Source organism: Thunnus maccoyii, chromosome 12 (genome assembly GCF_910596095.1).
Source record: "Thunnus maccoyii chromosome 12, fThuMac1.1, whole genome shotgun sequence".
Taxonomy (NCBI): Eukaryota; Metazoa; Chordata; class Actinopteri; order Scombriformes; family Scombridae; genus Thunnus; species Thunnus maccoyii.
The window spans coordinates 8,352,090-8,374,657 of NC_056544.1; the positions used below are offsets into that span (position 1 = coordinate 8,352,090).

Consider the following 22,568-nt stretch of genomic DNA (forward strand, 5'->3'; position numbering starts at 1 on the left):
ATATTAACATATCAAAATAGTTGAGTTCATAGTTTAAATGACTCATCAACACCATAAATGTATTATTATTATTATTATCAAGCCTTATAATAAAAGGCAATATCCCACATAAATAAATAAAAATTTAAAAAACGAGTGCAATTCTATAATTTTTGTTTTTTCAGTTAATGTCATATGAAATAACAAAACCAAAACACTGGTGAAAAAGTACCAATGACATACTAAAGTCCCTGTATGTAGGCTATATCACAACATTTTTCGACGAAGAGAATATGCATAAAACAAGCACTCAAAGGTGGTATTTTGCTTTATTAGGCAAAACCAGAACGACCTCCCTACACTACATCTCCCATACATCACCGCGGTTTAAATCCCCTCTTAGAGGGGTTTGTGGGTATTGAAGGAGTGAGCATTGAGCCTTTCCCCACCGTTGGCGAGGTTTTGTCCAATAAAAACTACAGTTCCCATATACATATTTCAGTATCCAATGTTGACTGTTTGGCTCATCCTTGACCGGAGTCGAGATGGGTTTTCTGCTGCATATTGCAGACAGACACCGGGCTAATGAATGATTATTGCACCGGCGAATGTGAATTGTATGGTGAGTGTCTAACAAATCAACCATACATATAAACATTTTGTGTTTAGAATACAACCAGTTAAATCTAAACATATAAAGGCTTTATAAATTATCCTAAAATCTCCTCGATTAAACAGAAAACTGCATCCTTAGATAAGACAAGAAGCTGCAGCGATAACCGAATTGTGTTGACCTATCCCTTGTTGGACACTTTCTAAACTGCCTCGATTTTTTTTCCCAATAATTGCTTGAAATTCTTGTTGAAGATGTGAGGACTCCTTCCTGTCATCCTTGTTGGGACTGAGCATGGCGCAGGAGGAGGACAAATACAGCCTGGAGGCTAAATTTGCTGCTGCAGTTAAAGTGATCCGGAGTTTGCCTGAAGATGGTGATTACTTTGTTCTATATGGAAAAGAATGAACGTGGTTGGACTGTTTGGCTGATTGGAGGTGTTTGGTTATGTGCTACACAGTGTGAAGTCTGCACTAGTTGGTGTGTAAACACTCCAGGTGACTGACCTATATGCAGAGCCTTTAAGAGCTGTTACTCTTGGCTGGCCCTCTATTGATAAAGCTGCTATAAGAGCTGATTAACTGAATCAAGTCGAATAACAACTCATGCAAGCAACATGTATCTTAACATTTAATGCTTTAATACAGTTTCAAGCCGCCCTAAATTCCTGAAAAAAGTGATTGTAACTTTAGCAATGGCCCTTTATAATGCCCCATCTCAGTAGTGACTCATCTACTCTCCTTCCTTAATTTCTCAGGTCCTTTCCAACCATCTGACGACATGATGCTGATGTTCTACAGTTACTATAAGCAGGCCACCTTGGGGCCGTGTGACATCCCCAGACCAACTGGCTTCTGGGACTCAAGTGGAAAAGCTAAATGGTAAGTAATTATTATATGTTGTCTTAATTCAAATGTAATGGTTATATTCCACTACTAAATGGTAGTAGAGTAGTTCTGGCTAGTGGCCACACCAGAGACAGACAGCTGTATGTAAGATCCATACTATTCATACTGCCAGACTCTCACCACCTGCCCATCCTGAGCCTAGGTCAAAGGCACAGTCACTCATGATGTATTGAACAGTACTGCAGGTATATGCATTGTATAATCCTGCACTAATACAGACTTTTTACAGATTAAGTTTGGTGAGATTTCTGCACCATTTACTCCGATAGCACTGTAACTGCATGTTTCCAGTTATTCAATGCTCACTTTCTTCTCAGTGATTCAGTGTTGACCCATGACTTTGTGTTGCCAGGGATGCATGGAGCTCTTTAGGAAATATGACAAAGGAGGAAGCCATGAGGAATTATGTTGAGGACATCCAGCTGGTAAGTCCTGTCAGGGGAAACTAAAGCTTAATAGAAGCAGCATAATGAATAATAAACACACCTGACTTTACATTTAATGTTTTGTCATAAAAAATTTTCAAATGCAGGTTTTCTAATATATCTTTCTGATCTCCATGTCTCTAAAGACACTGTGTGGAAAGACAATTCATTTAAATCTCATGCAGCTTATAAAAAAAACTTACAGAAAACTGGCTCTATTTGTTGTGTGCATATTTGTTCCACAATGACAAAACCTTTTAATTAACAACAGAGATTGCGTTTGCAAATAATTTTCCGCCTCATAGCACCTAAGAAGGATTCATGTCCTCCAGTTACCAGCTGTTTACAATCAAACTTAATGAACTGACTCAACAGATAAATTGGTCAGCCTTCACAATATATATTTACATCTAATTTACACAATTCCCTGTGACTTCTTGACAATCCCACCACACCTATCCTTACACATGAGTTTTATTCCCACAATTTTAAATTATGCATATGCTCTCAATCCCTTTTTTAATGTGTGTGTTGTCAGATTTTGGAGACCATCCCGATCTCTGATGAAGTGTCTGACCTGATACAGAAGCTTGGCAACTTCTACGCTGAGGTAGAAGGAGAAGAGGCTGCAGAAAATGAGGTGGACAGGAGGCCCTTCACAAGGCCTTTTGCAAATCACACAGGTACTGTACATCATCAGAAATGCCATCATTCTCCATAGTTGAAGGCACATCAAAGGAAAACCACGACGCAATCCACTGAGGGCACTGCTGCTCAAGTGGGATGTAATACTGCTGTTAATTCTCTTTGAGAGATAACGCTTTTTTCACAGACTAAGCCTTTCTTACATGTCTTTTTATCACTAGATGAGCAGGTCAAGCCCTTTAAGAAACCAGCAATGGAAGGCAAGTCTTTTGTGTTTGCACTTGCAATAGATTTAGAGCTGAAAGATTGTTGCTTGTGGTCCCAGAGTGTAGGCTATATGCTTTTTTTTTAATTAAATTGCTTTCCTCTGCCTTTCATTTGACTGTCAAAGGCATCGTCCTTGGCTGAATTTAAATGCACTGTAGGAATTGTGGGGAATCGGTTGAATGGAAGTTTCTCAGTGTAATCTGTCATTTAAGACTTGCTCCATAGTTAGTCAGTGTGTTGGTTTGTTGGTTTACGTTGGTATTTTTGCTTTGTGGTGTAGATGTAGTGTGTACAAGTGTATCAGCCAAGTGTGTGTGTGTGTGTGTGTTGTTGCTTCCTGTAGATTTACTCTTGTACAACATGTAATCTGATCAAGAGTTGATTGTTTTCCTCGTTGTTCAGGCTACGGGGATCTATGGGATGATATACAAAACCATCAAGAAACAGACTATGTTCATGGCGTGAGTGTCAGTAGCGAGGAGGCAGAGGGAAGCAGAGAAAGTAGTGAGATCGAGAGAAAAGAGGAAAGTAGTGATTGGAAGCAAAGTGAGGAGGAGGAGAATGGTGACGAAGAAGACAATACAGAAGATGAAGACAAAGAGAAGGAAGAAGGTACCAGTACGTAGTTTTAGTTGTTAGCTGTTATGTGCTGTGAAGTTTTCTGCGTTGTAGACATGACAAACACCAACAGAGCACCAAGTATTTTTTTACATAATTTGAAAAAGCAAACTACCTTTTCACTGAAAATGCTTTGTCAACAGAACTAAGTGCTTTTAAATATGATTTAAACATGTCGAAAAATGTATTACAAGGACTGTGGTTACATATGTACCATGTATGATACATTGTATGTTCATCCTCATCCTCATTTCTATGCATTCATGTTGTATATGCGCTACTTTCTTTCATTTTTCTGTCTATTCTCAGTTTAAAACGGAAGGGGAACAATTGTCACTGAAGACCAGTTATATTTCCACTGAAGTATAGCACCCTTGAGTTCACTGTTCAGTTCATTTGAAGGGTGTGAAACATACATAGTTTCCATGTGAAGCGACTGAACATGATGTGTTTTTCCTCTGAATACATTCACATAAATGACTTATATTTAGAATGGTATTTTGGTGACATAAAAGAAAAACATTTGCATTAGGTTCACCCAGGGTGAATAAATAAAAAGGCATATTAAAAAGTACTGTGATTCTTAATTTTCTCCATCAAACTATCTCTCCTTTCTCTCTCCCCCACTCTCTATTGCTCTCGCCTTGTCTCAGAGTGGAGGCCTGACCCGAGGATGCTGATAGTGGAGGGCAAAAGGTGGAGGTCTGACACCAGGGGGTCCAGCAGCAGCGTGGAGCCCAGCATGTCCTCCTTTACCAACGGGACCCACAGCTCCCTCAACAGCGAGGTGGAGGAGGAGGAACTGGCCTGTTTCATAGAGCCCAGTGCACAGAATAACTTATACATGCACTTTAATGGACACTTGAGTGGTAAGAATATACATTTGTGCACAAATTACATATATGGTTGTATAACAGTGTATAAAAAAGCAGAGATTTAATAACACATACCTCAACAGTCTATGTTGATTACTACTCTGTAGAATCTTTGCTATATAAAAAGATAAGATAAACAGAAAGATAAATTATTCCTGTAGGGAAATTTGATTATTGCAGCATCAAAACAGATAGTCCACCATAACAGCTCAAGTGCACAAAGAATGTAAAATAAGCAGTAAACGGAAAAAAATGCACAAATGTCAAAATATTTAAACATGTATGTACAGTATGTAAGACATACTATGTAGTACTGTATAGTCCTTATGGTAGAGCATATAGCTGTGACTTATAAATGCTACCAACAACTCCCTACTTAAATAAGGATAATTAAATGTGAAATACAAAGGTTAATAAACGTTGCCTTTTAAAAATATAAAAAATATTCTTTTACTCAGTAGATGTACAGTAAACAACAGTGAATTAACCTTCATGTTTTTTCATCATTGGCATGTTGTGATTTGCACCTTACAGATCATAAAGATGCTGTTCCTGAGAAAAACTACCGATCCACAGACTCGGATAATGAGGAATTCTGTGACTCAATGGAGCATCTAGCCATGGAAGAGGTATCCATCCTCTTAAGTGTGCTCCATATTAAATGATTAGTTTCCACAATTTGGGAAATACACAACATTTGCTTTCTTGCTTAGAGTTAGATGAATGGGTTGATATCACTCTTAATGTCTGTATGGTAAATATGAAGCTACAGCCAGGAAACAGTTTGCTGGCGCTGTCATTGGGTTAAAAAAACATCCTCTACTCTCAACCTCTAAAGCTCACTACACGACAAGACTTCAAGAAGCTGCTGGCCAAGAAATATTTCAGCACATAACCTCCTGTAAACCCACAACTAGTTGTTTTTACTGTTTGGTCTTAATACAGATTAAATAAATGAGATATAACATGGCAATAGGCTGTAGCTTCATATTTTATGGGTCGATATTTGAGTCTCAATATGAAAGCGAATATGTGTATTTCCCAGAATGTCAGACTGTTCATTTACTGTAATCATGTTACACACATAACATACAACATAATAGAAACAAAGTCGTAAAGAGCTACATTACAGTCCAACAGGAATTTAAGGTGCTCTGGCTTATCGATGGCTATTCAAACTGCAGTTGACTCTCATTTTTGTCCAACAAGGGGCTGTCGACATCAAAAGTCCAGTCACATGGATCAGGAGCTGCCTCAGTGAGGCAAAATGATCTTTGGTTTGAGAGCAACACCACTCTGAATGGAGGAGAGGATCAAGTACTCATAGAAGATTCCTACCTTAAAGAAAATAGTAGCATAACCAATCACAGCAGCTCCTTGTCAAGAAGAGAGAGAGGTGAGACTACAGGAGTGAACTTTTTGACTTATACTGACACTGTATCCCTGTATCCCTAATTTATGTTCCTTTAATGTCCTTAATTTACCTTCCTAAGCATTTAAAGGCATCACAGGTTGGCACACAAACAACACTGCACGTTGCACCTTTCAACTGTCACAGTCTGGCTCCTGTTTCAGGGTCTCAATCGCCAAAGACCGCCTGCAGCTCTCAGTTGTGTGTCAGTGTCGACGCTGCCTGCTGTTGTGTGTCACAGCGCAGACATCCTGACAGCACTTCCAGGGGAAACATCAACGAGCAAATAGCAACGGCTCTGCTTAGGCTGCAGCATGATATGGCCAATGTGCTGCACAGGCTGCAGAGTCTGGAGGTCCTCACTGTGTCACAGGTGAAAGACTCTGGTCACTACAGTTTGAATGTAGGGGGAAAATATCTCATGTCACATTATACTTATTTATTTTTCCTTCAGGCACCTGTGTACAGACATGTAACACAGCTGATAACAGTCTCCATGACTTAAGTATTTACTGATGTTTTTATATATTTTCTTCTTTCATTTTTAAGTCAAGATCATCTTCACCAAGGCAGGAGGAGTCCCTACCTGTAGCACGAAAGGTCCCTCTGAAAATATTTTCCATTGTTAACTAAAGTTTAAAATGACAAATAAGTATCTAGTCTGGAAACAAGCAACTGCCTTCATGCCAGTTCTCTGTTTTTATAGTTTCTGAGACCAACTTGGTGGCCTTTTGACCATTCTCCAATCACAGTGGCGTTGACCGCGCTCTGGCCTCTCATTGCCCATTGGCTTGTCCAGCTTTACCTACAGCGGAGGAGACGGTGAGAAGAATACTGATCAAATATTTCCAGGTCTATCATCACTGCTTTATGGTCACACTATCAACAGACAGACAACTTAAACTCAGTGTTAAACTCTTCTCCTCACAGGAAAATCACCTGAATTGTTTGAAAACTGTTGGCATCAATCAGTGAATCCTGGGTGAATTAGCTGCACTTGTGTTTGACTCACAGATGAAGCACCGCAGAGGAAACGGAATGAGAAACTAGCAGAAACTGACTTCAATGAGAGTTTTTAGGTGTTTTACAAAGGGGAGGTTTGTGTAATATTAATATAGGGACATTTGATTTGTTACAGTAAATGTAGCATTAGGTGGTGATCTGCTTTTTGACATGTCTCAGTTTGGATCACTGGGAACTCAATATCACATACAGTAACTGAGTCAACTTTTAATAGTAATAAATTCATGATTATACCATAGCTGTGGACTTTAACTGGTGCAGATTTTCTCTCATTGTCATTTACAATTATTGTATTTGTTGTACATTTAACTGTTTATTTAAGGTTCTTTTTGTATCGAATGTTACTCAGTATTTTTTCTGAGGACTAAGGACATCAGCCCTTTATATTGTCTGACATTTCTTTTTAGACCAAAAAGACATTTAAGGTGACAATATGGTGACATATGTGTATATATGTATTTTATAGCTTCAGTGCAATAGTATCAAAGATGGCACTTTTGCAAAAGAAAAGTGTAGTACAGACAATCCATATATCTACATATGTATATTCATTCTTCTTTATTGTGAGTTGCACAGTAAACATGGAATGGAAGAATGTTTTGTTTTAAGCAAGGGCGTAGCGCTTTAAAATATACAGTGTAAAGCATCAGCATATAATTATATGATATATAATTTGATGTTGTTTAACATGCAATAAACACATTCTTGGGACAAACACATTCCATTTTCATGAATTTGAGATTTTGATGTTCAGATGTGTATATGTGCATGAAATATGATGTTTCTGAAGAAATAAAAACTATACGCTGAGAAATATAAGGGGTAAGTATGCAGGGCCAATATCGCATTTATCACACTTTAGACTTAATTAGAATATATTATAATTTTAGGATAACTAAAGCTGGATAAGCGGAACCTTGGCTGGGACACAAAATTTGGTCGCGTCTAGATGGTAACCCTAGACCCGCGAAAGATCTCGCGAGAGTGATCATTTAAACCCAAACCATGATTTTTCCCTAACCCTATCGAAGTGTTTTTTGTGCTTAAACCTCACCAGACTTTAACCACATCGTTGTCACATCATAAAACCTAATTATTTTACACAACGAGCACAATGAAGAAACAGCTCGTACAGATCTCGCGATACTTTCGCAAATCTAGGGTAACCATCTAGACAACGACGACAAAATTTGTAACAACATGGTAGAGGTCACATCCGGTTTGTTTTCGGCTGTCGGACTTGCTATGCCTGCTACAGAAAGTTAAAGTGAAAGCAGCAAGGACCTTTAACTCTCAGGGTTGTTGGTACAACTTGCATAGCTTAACGACCGTCTTGTACCTGTGAGAATTCAAAATGTTTTCTTTGACAATGACCGTACAGCCACAGGTAGGAAACCAAGTGACGTTAGGCCAAGCTAACATTAGCATTGTTGTTGTTTTGGTCCCAGCCCGGTGAAGTTGAGCGTGCTAGCCAGCTAAGTTAACCTTAGCTCTTATGATCCATACTGCTGTCGACCTTTCCTATTGTTTTTTTTACGTCAGTAGACATTGTGTCAGTATGGTTGTCTTGAACTGAAATAAATGTGCCGGCCGTTGAGAGGAGCTAACTTGTTTTAGCCGCAGTGCTCTGTTGAGTTCAGTGTGCCCTTAGCTGCCAGATGGGAAACTAACTGCGTCAGTGAGCAACATGCTTGACTACTGACGGCTGACATATAAACAGCAATTAAACCGACTTTTTTTTACTAATAATTGATAATTGCTTATGAATTTAGAACTACATCATAAGCTTGATTCAGTTCATGTAAGCTTGTAACAACAGCCGACTGTTATGCTTCACATGTGAGCAACACACATGTGGGCTACTTAACCAATAGGATCTCTGTTCATAATGGTAACATATTTCTTCAATATTCATAACATGCTACTTCACTCACTGTTGGCTTATATGTGATCACAGGTGACTGTACCCCTTAGTCACCTCCTCAACGTCCTCCACTCTCTGAAGAGCTCAGTGGGGAGCAGCAGCAGTGCCACCAGCAAATCAAGAATACACAAGGAGCATGCCTCAGACCCAGAACTACACTGCTCAGAGGTACTCGTTAGTAGGAAATAGTCTTCCAAGCCCTACTCGACTTGAGTAGCAAAAACCTGTTCCAGAATAACTTTGTGGGAAATATAACACACATCTCTTACATAGAAGTTTGTAACTCATGTGTCTGCAGCCCATGTGGAACCTGCGGGAGCTTGGCTTATCAGACCTGGGAGCACAGCAGCTGGATGAGCTGGTGAATCGTGTGTTACCGCGCCTCAGCCCGCAGGAGGCGCCGCTTCCATTTGGTATCAGCGGTCAGACAGCCTGGAGGACTTCTCATCTCTCTACACCCTCCTTTTTCCACAACAAGCATGGTAGGGATGTGTATCTTTGTTTTGAATAAGCCTCCCACCTGTTACCTTGTATCCACTTCAGTAGATGTGCCTGTCTTCTGCTCATTTTAAACACAGTGTTGTGCATGGAAATGCAGAGTGTTAGTCAGGAAACTGGTTAGTAGAGGTGGTGAGCATTTGTAAGAAGATTCTGATGCATTTTCTCTTTTGTGATCAGTCTAATAGGCTACCAGATGACAGTCTTAACAAAGCCTATTGCTTTCATATCCCCTTTTTCCTGAAGGTGTTACAGTAAACAGTGTGTTCATTTCTTTTGTATGTGCAATAAACATCATTTTTCCTCTGTTTCCAGGGTTCTCATGTGGTCCCATGTCAGCCCCAGTTTTTTCCAGGCAGCATCCCTTATCTCTTCAGTCTGTCTGCACAGAGCTACAACACTATCCAGGTAACTATGAGTTAGAAACATGTATAAATAGTGTAATAGTTTATCACTGATATAAAGCTTTGTACTTTGTTGTTACTAATGAAGGAGTAAATTAAGTTGTTTGTATGTAATTTGAATGCAGATACAGAAACAGTACTCCTGAATAGGGATGCATGATATTATCAGCACGTCATCGGTATCGGCCGAAATGAACATTTTCTGCTGATTATGAGAGGCTGGTTTCTTGCCTTCTCCTCTGCTGCCTGACTGTGCTTCCCTCCACGGACTGTTTCACCCTGACGATCCCGGTGCTTCCTCCGCAGGCTCCACTTCACTCAGCTGCCCGTCAGACCCGCTGCTTCTTCTAGTGGAGGCTAGCTGGCTGTGCTTCCCTCCGGTCATGCTGCGGCTAACGCTCTGCTAGCCTCTCAGCTAACGTTAGCCTCGGCTCTCCGTGCTCTCTGACGGGCAGCTTGAGTGGAGTGGAGCCTACAGAGGAAGCACCGGGACCGTCAGGGTAAAATAGTCCGTGGAGGAGCTGGTTAGTCGGCTGCACAGATAGGAAACACCTTGGCTGACAGGATATACCACTCTGTTTGGAAAAAAAAAGCTTCTTCTTTTTGGTTTATAACGGTGGTTGACAATCAGCGTATAAGGTACATTACCACTTTCTGCTCCGGAGTGTGGACCAAAGATTAAATCCTACACATTAATCCTGTCTGTATAATGAACTCAAAGAAAACTCTACTGCTCCACCCACTTGGCAGGTTCATTAAAGTTTTAACACTGAGCTCCTGAACTCCAGTCTTCTTAAGTTCTTCCTTCATATATTGTCTTTCTTGACCATACCTAGTACAATCTATGCTTGCATGCATAATAGTCTCCTCAGCCAGCTGGGAAAAAAATATGTGCATGTATCAGTATCGGCATCGGCAATCGGCCACAATGAGTTGGAAATATCGACATATCAGATATCGGCAAAAAATCCAATATCGTGCATCCCTACTCCTGAAAGAATGACAGATATTCCAGTAATTGTGAAAATGATCCATTTAACTTTATTTTTGCTAATCCAAAAAAATCATATGGTGTAGAAAAAGTTTTTCTTTTTACTTTACTTAAACATCATCTACTTACTGCACATGTCAAGTCTGGGTCCAGAGCAGAGGCTTTAAGACTTTAAGGAGCAAAACCAGAAGACTGCAGTCAGCCTTCGACCGCCCGATAGAATCTGAAGGGTTTACACCATCTTTTATGAAGGTAAAACATCATCCATGTGTTAATAAAGGACACAGTTTTAAACTGTTTAACCACTAAGTGTCACTATGTCAGCACTAACATGTTGACGTGACTAAGGCCATGATTGTACAGGATGCTTTCTTTCTCTCTGTGATGGGCAAAACAAAGGTGTGCATTTCTTCTATTAGATCTGCTGCAAACAAAAAAAAAAGAGCAAAAGTAAATTGGCAGTCAGTGTTTCTGCCCAGCTGGTGTCACCAACAGGCTTATATTTTCATGAGTGAAATGGATGGCATGATTTTTTGTATTAAGTAAATGCAATCAGCTGATATGTTTGCTAAATTATTGACAGCAGCAGACTTTGCAGTTGCCTAGCAACATAAAAGAATACCTCCAGCTGTTCTTCTTGTGCACTTAAAATACAAGCAGAGCAGGTGCATCTTGTGTTTTCAGGCCTTGTGTGATCGCCTGGAAAATAAAGGTGTGGTAAAAGTGAAGGAGTGCTTCTAGCTCATCTTGCCTCGTACTGCAGGGTTTCCTGACACGTGACAAGGGGATTGAAGTGGAAAGTCTAGACAGCATGTTGAAGAGCAAGAACATACCTGATGGACAGCAGGATGCTTTTAAGAGGGGCTTTGCTGAAGGTTTCCTGAAAGCCCAAGCTCTGACACAACGCACACAAGGCAAGTTTTAATAGAGAGATTATTTTCCCTTGAAGGCGGAAGATGCATCTAATGTCACTTCACCTACCTGTTTTTTCTCTTCTGGAGGTTGAAATATTGATAGCTTTAATGTACATGACTGCTGTATTAAATACTGCATGAGCCAACATTTTACCATACATAGCCCATAAACTGAGGTTCCAATATTAAGCATTAAACAGTATTGAAGTATAGTTTTCCTGTCGTGTATCCATCTGTTCAGACTCTCTGAGAAGGACTCGTCTCATCCTGCTGGTGCTGCTTCTTGTTGGGCTCTATGGTATCTCAAAGACCCCCTTCATATCGGGTAAAGGCTCCTTTTCCCCTTTAAACCTGTTCATTTCATGGTACACATGAAATCTTCTCCATATATGTTAATATATTAATAGATTCAAATATTATTATTAACAATAACCAAGCTCAACATTTGCCTGGCAAACTAATCCTTGCAACATTTATTAACCCTGAAAAGAAAAACTAAACTTGTTATGAGTGAACCGTCTAAAACTCCTTGCAGACAAGAATAAATTCTAACTTGTTGAGTTGAATGACTAATATATGCAATAGATGTGGTCATTAAATAACTCCCTCCTATTAAATAATAGGATGTGCTTGTTTTGTGCTCATTAACCATGCCATGCAGTGTGATTTCGAACTTTAATCTAACCATTTTGGACAGTGCGGTTCCGAACCACATCAGGCCTGGACTCGGCAGTGGACCCTGTCCAGATGAAAAACGTGACATTTGAGCACGTCAAAGGGGTAGAAGAAGCTAAGAATGAGCTGCAGGAAGTGGTGGAGTTCCTGAAAAACCCACAGAAGTTCACAGCCTTGGGAGGAAAGCTGCCAAAAGGTAGGCTGATGCTCACTGTGCATTTTAGATGAAAAGTTTTACTTTATTCTTCACTTACAGCACATGTGTTATGATCTAAAGATTGGTCATTAAAGATGAGTTTGAGACACAGTTCCATTCAAGAGTTTTTTTGTATCTCTCTCTCATTCTGTCTTATTTTTTTGTCCCTACCTGTCTTTACTTTAGGTGTCCTACTGGTTGGCCCTCCAGGGACTGGTAAGACCCTACTAGCTAGGGCGGTGGCAGGAGAGGCAGATGTGCCATTCTACTACGCCTCCGGGTCAGAGTTTGATGAGATGTTTGTTGGAGTGGGAGCCAGCCGCATTAGGAACCTTTTTAGTAAGTCTTTTAACATTTTAATGATCCCCTCCCCCCCTTTTTTCTTCTATAAAAGCTGTGTGAAGTTTACTTTTCCTAACTCAAGGACCGCCTGATTGTTGCACAAACAATCGATAATATTGTGGTACATACAGTATGTCTATCAGTATCACAAATAATGTCTTGTCTTACTGCTTTTTTTCCAGGGGAGGCTAAAGGTAATGCTCCCTGCGTGATCTTTATTGATGAACTGGACAGCGTTGGAGGGAAAAGGATCGAGTCTCCCATGCACCCTTACTCCAGACAGACCATCAACCAACTACTTGCTGAGATGGATGGGTAATCAGTTACATTTTTAACTGTTTAATTGTCTGGCATGCATGTTGGGTTAGTTTAATTCGTATTTAATCATAAACATATTTGTGGCCAAAAAGCAGTGCTGCATGTGTGTCCAGCAGGAAGGTGGCAATATGAATAAAATCTTCTATTATGGTACATGTAATTTTATATTGTGACAGCAATATGCAATGTGATTCAGTATGTTTTTGGAAGTTCAGTCAAAAAACTGTTAACTAGATTGGAATATCAGGTTTTTGGCTGATCTAGTAGTTATATCAGACAAATCACATTGATGCAAAAATCCTGTAAATCCAATATTGCCATAAGCAAATCCTGCTCACTGATTTGAAGCATTGTCTGCCATTGGCTTATACAACTACAGATAATTCATGGCAGTCACATTAGCCACAAAGGCGCCCAGCCAGCACCATTAAGTACAGCGTTGGTCAACACAAGAATAACTGCATTGTGACACAGATTATGAATTTAAAGTGTGCTGAAGATTTTTTTTGCAAAAACTCTGCAGACACTGACCTACATGTACACCGTGTTAATATTTTATAGGTTTAAACCAAACGAAGGCGTGATCATCATCGGAGCCACCAACTTCCCAGAGGCTTTGGATAAGTATGTTTACCTCTTCATTTCTTCCTGCTGCTTAATGAAAATGTCAGAGCTCACGTGTATAAATGTCAGAGTTTACAACCTAGAGAGTCACAGCTTTCCTTGTCAGTCACAAAGTATACACTGCAGCCTCGAGGCTGTTTATAATACCGTGCTTCTGAGTTGTATGCTGACATTAGTATTTCACTAACCAACTCATCTTCCCTTTCAGTGCCCTGATCCGCCCAGGACGTTTTGACATGCAGGTGACTGTCCCCAAACCAGATGTTAAAGGACGCACAGAGATCCTCAACTGGTACCTGAAGAAGATTAAAGTGGATCCAGGTGTGAAATAATCATCAGATAATCCTGGATGTGCCACAATATTTTTTTTTTCATATGCATTAGTATGATATATGATGTTTCAGCTACTATGAATAACTGAATACCTTGGCACGGCACAGCATTGTTATTGTTGATTTGTTGGTACAGTATTTTTTAATGAGGTGACATAAGTGGCTGAATATTTTAAGAATGTTTGCTTTGCTAAAACATTAGCCCAATCTGAGTACTAGACTGACCATGAGACTTTTGTGGATATTGTGTGTTAATCTCTGCAGCTATTGAGGCCAATATCATTGCCCGGGGCACGGTGGGCTTCTCCGGCGCTGACCTGGAAAATCTGGTAAACCAGGCTGCCCTGAAGGCGGCAGTTGATGGTAAAGACATGGTCACCATGAAGGAGCTGGAGTTTGCTAAAGACAAAATCCTCATGGGTGAGCAGCGACATAGCTTTGCAAGTCCTAGACTAATAGAAAATATTACTAGAACCACTCTTATCAAACTAAGAATATGATGATAATGTTTATTTTTCTGTCTCATAACCCTTTTTCTTTTTTGTTGCCATTCCCTCTTCTTCTCTTTTCCTCAAGGCCCTGAGAGGAGGAGTGCAGAAATAGACAAGAAGAACAAGCTTATCACAGCATACCATGAATCAGGTCATGCAATTGTAGCTTACTACACCAAAGACGCCATGCCAATCAACAAAGCCACTATCATGCCCAGGGGGCCCAGTCTGGGACATGTAAGGAAACCTAGAGCTAATACAGTAAATAGTTTAACTCTGAATATTTCTTTACATCACACTTTTAACATTCTCTCTTCCTTTTTCCCCTTGCCAGGTGTCCATGCTCCCGGAGAATGATCGCTGGAGTGAGACTCGCTCTCAGCTGCTGGCCCAGATGGACGTCAGTATGGGTGGCCGTGTAGCAGAGGAGATCATATTCGGTCGTGAATACATCACAACAGGTTAGGAAGAGCTCCTGAAGGAGATATTGTCAGTTAAAATTTAAAAAGGCAACATGTACCTGTATGATTACATACATGTCAATTCTTTCTCACCAGGAGCATCAAGCGACTTTGATAGTGCCACCAAGATCGCTAAGTTGATGGTGACCAGATTTGGAATGTGTGAAAAGGTCTGTTCATAGTATTTGTACAGCGCATGCATCACAATCTACAGTTTTACTATAATCTTATGTATATTTATGATCCTGCTTCACTCCCTCTCTCTCAGTTGGGTGTGATGACCTACGCTGACATGACGCAGCAGAGCCCAGAGACACAAGCAGCTGTGGAGCAAGAAGTCAGGGTGTTATTGAAGGTGTGTGTTTTTTCTATTTTAGGAACAGCTGAACATTAAAACCCACTACAGCGACCCATTCATACTTTTCCTAACCAACATTTCTCTCACTGTCTCCAGGAGTCTTACGAGCGTGCCAAAGCCCTCCTGAAGTCTCACGCCAAGGAGCACAAGAGCCTTGCAGATGCACTGCTCATGTATGAGACTCTGGATGCCAAAGAGATCCAGCTGGTGTTGGAGGGCAAGAACCTGGAGACCAGATGAAACCAGCAAGGTCGGCAACAACCAGGGGGGTTAACGGGGAAGATTTTAAGAGCTCAGGGGTTACGGAGAGAGGCATGGACCCATGAGCCGTGAATCAGAGACAAAGTATGTTGCCGAGTGCTCATGTTGGACAACGTCGTATCTTCATGCTGTCACCTTTGTGTAAACTCATAGATATTTCCACATATGTAGCTTTGTTATTAGATACTTGTACATGATTGTCAGGTGTTCAGAGGTAAGCAGGTGTATGTTGGGGAAAGATGTGTGAAACAGACTGCATGTAGAGCGCTGACGAGTAATGTCGCTGCTCGATTGTTGAAGGTGGAACTCTTTCATGCTTTCCAGCATAGGAATGTGTTTGATAGATGTCTGGTTCCTTGCAGGTAAAGATAATGTTGTGGATGTCGCTCAGGTCACTTTTATCAGTTGGTGGGATGAAATAATACATGAATGTCACCTCAAATGTAAAAAACAGCAGCTGGATAGGATTTTTTAAAATGTTAATTGTTAACAAATTATTAGAAATTTGTTTAAATTCTGTTCAGCCAGGTCTACGTATTCAGTTTTTTATCCTGTCGATGGGAAATTCTTAGTGGCATGTACCTTCAACCCAAAGAGCAACTGTCTGTTGTCTTCTAGTGTTTGTGTTCATGTTATTTGTCTACTGTATCTTCAAGTCATATAGGCTACACTCATTCTTTAATCATTGAAAAGATCATGCATATATACATTCTCCTGTCCTGCTGTACCCCTCTGTATATTCCCATATTTGTCTGAGCCCTGTTGCTTATTTTTAAAGGTGGCCTTTTGGGGGAATGTACTGTGTGTGTATTAAGTTAACTACAATGTCTCAGCACTTTTGGCAAGTGTACAAATCGAAAAGACACTTGTGCACTCTTTATGTTCTATATTTCGATGCTGCGTGTACAGATGTGAAAGAAAACTGCTGCTCAGCCTCAATAAGCATGCAACAAATACAAACTGTGTTTATGTAGTGATAGAGCATTGGGAGCTTTAGGATTTTTAAAGTCATAATGTCGGCCTAATATATTAAAATGGATAACAGATTCTCTTAATCTTAAGATTATTCAAACTACAAGGCCAGTTCTATCTGTTAATATCCATCGCCCGCCATCTCCTTTGTTATTGCCTCAACACAGAAGGATTTCTCACTCGCATCTTGTGCTCCATACCTCTCTGTAGTGTAAACAAATTCTTACACATCGCAGTAGAAGAAAGATGCCTGTGTTTAGTGTTAACTGGCACTGCTCTGAGTGTAAAGAACGGTGTCAAACGCATTGAGCATAAGCTGTAACCGATCATTAATTCTAATTGTAAAGTGATCCTTGTTTCTGAATGACATTTCTTCTACGCAGATTGCAGGTAGAAATGTACAGTTATCCATCTGTTAAAATATTGAATGTCTTCATTTTCAATAGTTCCAGCAACAGAAGTGTATATATCCATATTTTTAGCATTTTAGAACATTGGTTTCTTTGAAGGCAAAGAATTCTTGACAACCTTGTTGTTAAGATTACCACCAGGTTTTAAGTTATACTTAAAAAAACTTTTTTTGGTTTCAGTTTGACACAATTCTTCTTTTGTTTATTGGCCTTTTACTAGTGTCTAGCTGTATATATGATTGGGAAGTAATGGGAACATTGTATATAGATGTATAGAAAAGCTTTTATGCTGTGTGCAAATTGAATGGCTATCTTTTGTTCATTGACAGAATCTCTCAACAATGCGATGGTGATGGTTAATGAGCATTTGTGCAGCTGAAATAAATAAAAAGAAGCCCAAATAAAGAGTTGTGATATTTGGTGTGTGGGTCAGTGGGTGGGGATGTACTGCAGGTTTATTTTTACAAAATTGTACAAAATGTGACTGCACATACTATACCTTTGTTACAAATAGACAGATGGAAACAGATTCACACTAATAACATGTCAAACCAGATTAGATTTTAAATAGTTCTCTCTAATCCTTAGTATAACTTTTAACATACACAACAAGAAAATGCAAAAGAAGTATTAAAATGTAATGCTTGGAATGGACCATTCCCTCTTTAACACCACTTTCAACAGGCCCCAAGTATAGTCAGAAATACTGGAATAAACACCAAGCCATGAAGCAGCCCGAAAGTAATCACAAGGAACACAATCTTGAAGAAAGTCCTAAATATATAACTCCCAGACATGGACAGCACCACGACTCCTAAAACAGTAGACAATGCTCCCTGCACTATTGGATACCCTAAACGGGCCAGAGCGTCAATAGCTTTCTCATTGACGTCACTCTTGGGGCTGGAGACAAATGAGTAAGAAATATGTGCTGAGAAATCCACAGAGAAACCGATGCACATGACCAGGTTGATCGTAGAAATGGAGTCCAGGTGTACACCCCACAGAGACATGAACCCCGTCACGCCAACAGTGACTGAGCAAATTGCAAAAGCCACCCATATGGAACAAAGGGGACTGGGTATCAGGATGAGTGAGACGACTAGCATCACAATCACAGCCACCAGAATGGTTTGAATAGTGTTGCCCATAATAACAATATACTGGTCAAAGTAGATGAAAGCAGGGTGATAAACCAGAAGCTCAACTGGACACTCTTCTGCTGTTTCCCTGAGTCCACTCATCATGTCCTCCATTGTGGTTTTGTTCAGTGTCTGAATGAAAAAGCGAGAGGCCTGAATCTGATTGTCTCCGGTCCAGTTGATGTCCTGTCTGAACATGGAGTTGAGTTCTAAAAAATGGGGCAGATGGGTTTGGAAAGCTTCTTGTGAACGAATGCTAAGATTAGTCGTGTTTGCATACTGCTGAAAGGACAGAAACCAACCAAAAGTGCCATTTACATAATTCAAGTTTTCAAAATTTGAAATGCATGAAAAGAGATGCTTCTGCTCATCCTCACCCCAATAGGGGAAGGGCTGCTTCACTGCCACCATCACGTTACAGCTATATTCAGAAAAGTGTTGCCTTTGAGTGTTGTAGTAATTACTGATGTAGGAATCATCCAGAGCCAGATTTCTTCTATCGAGTCCCTCTTTTAAGATAAAACAACCATATATACTAACAGCCAGATAACCAGTATAGATTACAATCACACATGCTTTAATCAATTTGTGGGTGAGAAAGGGGCCATAGCACCGCTCAAAGATTTGACTCATGGGCTCTGTTTCCTCCTTTTCAGTGATTCGATCGTAGCTCCCTCCAACACAACACATACTGAAGCTTTTTGAATCTGTGGGCGGTAAATCCTCTGGGATTTTGGCACAGGTGAACCAGTGTTTGTTCTCTGCTTCCCTCCGTCCGTTCAAAGCCATGCAAGCCCCCAGGAAAGTGATGCTGTACAAATAGCAGAAGCAAACAGAGATCCCAGCGTAGAGGCAGAAGGATCGGACTGAGCCAAAGGGCGAGCTGTAGCCGAGGAAGAGAGCCAGAGCATCGGTTAGGGTGGTGATGGATATGGAGACAGCGGCATCCCTGTAGGTGTCAGCCAGCCTATCCGGAACGCTATCTAGAACTCGGGTCCTCTGCCAGCAGGAGATCATGATGAACATGTCGTCGAGTCCAATACCTTTAGATTTAAAAGATAAAAGTTTTTTTAAATGGCAAGTATAACCTCTGACTCTTACCTTTGCTTCAGGTTACCTATAAATTGCTCTTTGATAATTTGATTAATTGCACATTTAACAGGAGATTTGCATCACTCAAGCAGCCCCTGTGGCTCTGTCTTGTAGAGGGCCCTGGGTAAAAATCTACTTGTAAAGGCATAGATAGAACTGTGATTGCAAGTTTTAGCTCCTCAAATAAAGATTATAAAGATTATATTTGCTGTCCAAATCAAATTCAGGTATATTGTGTGGGTGTATTTCCACTACTATTCCACGCAGCCATTGGTTTCCATTCATTTCTGGACAGTACGATAAACAGGTAGCAGACTGTTGAAACTTGCTTAAATTGGCCCTCTAATCCGGCCATTAATGTTGGAAATTAAATAAAAGTATGCTGAACATTACCAGTGACCATCAAGATTGTGAAACATGGACATGTCCATTGACAACTATACTTGGTCTATAAAAAACAAACTACATGCTACTATTCTATGACATAGCAACTTACTGGTGCGGGAAAATAGAAGCAAAAATGTAATGAATCAATGAATGTTTACATTTTTTTTTAGGTTAATAGAAACTATGTTGTTTTCTAACTTTCTGTCGAACCTTGGACAGTGGGACCTCATATACCTGGATGTTCAACTCAACCTACCTAATATCATGAAAGGGCAGGAGGCAACTGTCATGACAAAAGGTTGTCCAAGCAACAACAGCGCACCAAAACCACTCAGGACTGCTAGACCTGTGGAGAGCACCCCACAGGATGCCACCCACACCTTCGTCCTCACATTATCCAACCTTAAAAAAAAAAATTTAAAAGAGCCATTCAGATCCACCACACAAAACATTTGCTTGTATTTGATCAATCAATCGGAATTCACGTGTTCAGCTGATGTTTTACAGACCTCCAGCATGATAGAATAGAAAATGCAATAGCAATGGCGTAGGTGATGGAGAATAAACTGATGACTGAAGCTGGAGATCTCTCAAATTCCCACTGCATCGACAGGGAAGTGGAGTATGACACCTACAGTAAAGAAAGTTTAAATACACTCACTTTAGTTTAAATACCACTCACTGAAAAAAGCAGATCATGTAAAAAAAAAAAAAAAAAAAGAAAATCTGGTTTGTGTTAAAGTTCTGCTTACCTGAATGGAAGATGATGATTCATTTGCAACCAAATGTATGAAGCTTTCCAACCACAAATCTGTTTTTGTTTTGTTGTCCTCTCGTAAATAATAATGGAGCTGTACTGCTTTAGCACTTTCAACGACCTCTTTATTCAATTTAACACTTCCCAAACTTAAATGTAAGGGAATACTCCTAAGGTCAGTGTGATACCACGGAAACGTCAAATTGACAATGTCTATATTATTGGCGTTGTATTCAATAATATCTAGAATGTCATTAGAAGTGCAGGATCCCATCACTACTGTACAAACATCCACATATTCAAATGACTGGTTGTCAAACTGCACTGCCATCCTCCTAATTTTAAGGTCCAAATCTAGGATGTCCTGAAGTGACTCCACTGTCAGAATATTCCTGTCACTCGTAGCTATGAGTGTTGCATAATTCCCATCTGTGCTCATCCTTAAACTGGAAAACATGGAATCATTTCCTGGAAACGTTTCTTGGATGTATTTCCTCTCCATCTTGGCTCGTCCATCAACTGGTGTGAACTGGTCTTCGATATTGTTGGACATCCTGTCCTTGAGAAAATAGAACCCACTCCCCAAACCTGTCGACAGAATAAGGGGGGCAGTCAGGAACCACCAGGGATGAGATCCAATAAAAGCGCCCATCATCTCAAAACAGATGCGTAAAGGTCTCTCTATGCAGTCTGTGTGGTATCTGGCCATAGCTGCAGAAACTTCAAAAATTCTGGCTGACATTTAGTACAGAAACTGACTCTGAGAGATGTGTGGATTCACAACCAGCTGTATTTATTGTGCTGCAGACCCTTTTCAGCTCCTTCATGAGCTGAGATTTGCATAATAACGAGGTTGGACAGCTCTGTAATGAACAATGGCAGAATAGGTTTGTCGACCAGCTTTATCAAAGAGCCCATTGAAGAAAAGAAGGTGTAGTATGGCTCACTGATTCCTTCTCAATACTTGGTTCTGTCACTGGTTTCCCATTGCTTCACCCCCAGGTGTTTCCTTTTCATGGTTGAGGTAACATAAATGTTTAGATCTCTTGAAGATCAATGCAGTGTAGCAAGGGAACAGAACAAAGACATATTATACTGCATAATGAGGATCTTTATTTAGACCAAATGAATGTTTCCTGCCTGTTGGCTGACAGTCATTTTCTATGGTAAAATCTTCTACCAAAAAGGTAAACTGGAAAACAGCAAAAAAAAAATGGCAAAAAACAAACATGAATATATGTTTAAAGTATCAGTAAAAACATGATAAAAGACAAATGAAGAATGTACATTTTTAGCCAGCAATATTTTTTAAAATTCACAGATGCATTTGATTATCTGTGATTATCTTTTAGACTGAATTGTAAAACAGTTTCATCACTTTTATTATTTGCATTTTTATCATAAGAATTATTTTGCATACTATGAATTTTATTTCATTTTATTCTATTTCAACTAAACTTTATTCAACATATTCAGTTTCTTTTTCTGTTATTGTAATTATTTTCTTTTCATTTTAACAAAACTTTATTCAAAAAGTGTGTGTGTACATAACACACAATGTCAGCTACAAAACAGAGTATACAATGATAACATACTGTATTAGTGTTTTATTTAATTTTATTTTTTTCATCACTTTATTTGTAGAAAGCGTCACTCACAACATGTGTGACAATAATACAATAACAGAAAACAAAAGATAACATAAAGGGCATGACTTCACTTTCAGTTTGTTGTTCACATTCAGTCCTGGTAACAGGACAAAGGGTCAAAGTAATAATGATAAATAAATAGATTGAAAAATAAAAAAGTGGCAATAAAATCAGATTTCTTTAAAAAATTATTAGAGCAAAGTAATCTTTTTTCCCAGAATCCTGATGTATACTGACAGTCATAAAATCAATGTTTAGTTGTGTCTTTTTCATTTTTTACAAAAATCACATTTGTTATCAATATCCACAAATCTTTAGACAAATTTGTTATGTATGCACAATTTTTTAATGCACTTCTTTCAGTTTGTTGGGGATAACACATTTATATGGGAGAAGCTGTTTTGTTTCCCATTGAATGTTATTTTTTTAATTTAATTTTAAGAATGTACAAACAATCAGTCATACCAGTTCATTTAACTAAAGAACAATAACAATAGTTACATCAGAAAATGATTGAATAAAATATTTAAAAAACAAAAAGAAAAAAAAGATTCATTCTGGTGACAGAGTTCTTCACACAAACATTTCTGAATAAATTTAAACAAC

At 39.5% G+C, this 22,568-nt stretch overlaps 3 protein-coding genes across 5 annotated transcripts; 2 read left to right on the forward strand and 1 right to left on the reverse strand.

Annotated features, from left to right (window-relative positions):
* Positions 1-152: 152 nt before the first annotated feature.
* On the forward strand, positions 153-7,481 carry LOC121908782 (acyl-CoA-binding domain-containing protein 5A-like). 3 transcript variants are annotated; one of them, XM_042429059.1, is made up of 14 exons: positions 153-601; positions 847-968; positions 1,350-1,473; positions 1,853-1,925; positions 2,464-2,608; positions 2,792-2,830; positions 3,240-3,455; positions 4,109-4,324; positions 4,865-4,959; positions 5,540-5,726; positions 5,906-6,114; positions 6,291-6,341; positions 6,448-6,563; positions 6,672-7,481. In XM_042429059.1, the coding sequence occupies exons 2-14, from the start codon at positions 887-889 to the stop codon at positions 6,682-6,684; spliced, it is 1,566 nt and encodes a 521-aa protein (XP_042284993.1). In that variant the 5' UTR covers positions 153-601; positions 847-886; the 3' UTR covers positions 6,685-7,481. The 3 variants fall into 3 exon arrangements, with proteins under 3 accessions (XP_042284993.1, XP_042284994.1, XP_042284995.1); XM_042429060.1 differs by having other exon boundaries at positions 3,240-3,449; XM_042429061.1 differs by lacking the exons at positions 2,792-2,830; positions 3,240-3,455.
* Positions 7,482-7,948: 467 nt separating this feature from the next.
* On the forward strand, positions 7,949-17,340 carry yme1l1b (YME1-like 1b). Its single transcript, XM_042429645.1, has 18 exons — positions 7,949-8,151; positions 8,722-8,856; positions 8,987-9,170; positions 9,502-9,594; positions 10,724-10,833; positions 11,345-11,495; positions 11,737-11,820; positions 12,193-12,366; positions 12,553-12,705; positions 12,891-13,023; positions 13,588-13,650; positions 13,859-13,971; positions 14,247-14,402; positions 14,559-14,710; positions 14,808-14,934; positions 15,031-15,104; positions 15,203-15,289; positions 15,389-17,340. The coding sequence occupies exons 1-18, from the start codon at positions 8,119-8,121 to the stop codon at positions 15,530-15,532; spliced, it is 2,166 nt and encodes a 721-aa protein (XP_042285579.1). The 5' UTR covers positions 7,949-8,118; the 3' UTR covers positions 15,533-17,340.
* A 272-nt stretch (positions 17,341-17,612) lies between these two features.
* Positions 17,613-21,022, reverse strand: LOC121908273 (patched domain-containing protein 3). The gene is made up of 4 exons (XM_042428177.1): positions 20,309-21,022; positions 20,066-20,187; positions 19,813-19,958; positions 17,613-19,120 (listed from the first exon to the last, which is right to left on the reverse strand). The coding sequence occupies exons 1-4, from the start codon at positions 21,020-21,022 to the stop codon at positions 17,613-17,615; spliced, it is 2,490 nt and encodes an 829-aa protein (XP_042284111.1).
* Positions 21,023-22,568: the final 1,546 nt, after the last annotated feature.

Bases quoted from the DNA above. Each gene is read 5' to 3' on its own strand.
- LOC121908782 (XM_042429059.1), top strand. From the start codon at position 887: ATGGCGCAGGAGGAGGACAAATACAGCCTGGAGGCTAAATTTGCTGCT. The intron at 2,609-2,791 runs GTACTGTACATC...TTTTATCACTAG, and splicing joins GCCTTTTGCAAATCACACAG to ATGAGCAGGTCAAGCCCTTT. The intron at 6,342-6,447 runs GTCCCTCTGAAA...CTGTTTTTATAG, and splicing joins CCCTACCTGTAGCACGAAAG to TTTCTGAGACCAACTTGGTG.
- yme1l1b (XM_042429645.1), top strand. From the start codon at position 8,119: ATGTTTTCTTTGACAATGACCGTACAGCCACAG. The intron at 11,496-11,736 runs GCAAGTTTTAAT...CCATCTGTTCAG, and splicing joins TCTGACACAACGCACACAAG to ACTCTCTGAGAAGGACTCGT. The intron at 14,403-14,558 runs GTGAGCAGCGAC...CTTTTCCTCAAG, and splicing joins TAAAGACAAAATCCTCATGG to GCCCTGAGAGGAGGAGTGCA.
- LOC121908273 (XM_042428177.1), bottom strand. From the start codon at position 21,022: ATGGCCAGATACCACACAGACTGCATAGAGAGACCTTTACGCATCTGT. The intron at 19,959-20,065 runs GTCTGTAAAACA...TTTTTTTTTAAG, and splicing joins TCTATTCTATCATGCTGGAG to GTTGGATAATGTGAGGACGA. The intron at 19,121-19,812 runs GTAGGTTGAGTT...TTAAATCTAAAG, and splicing joins CTGCCCTTTCATGATATTAG to GTATTGGACTCGACGACATG.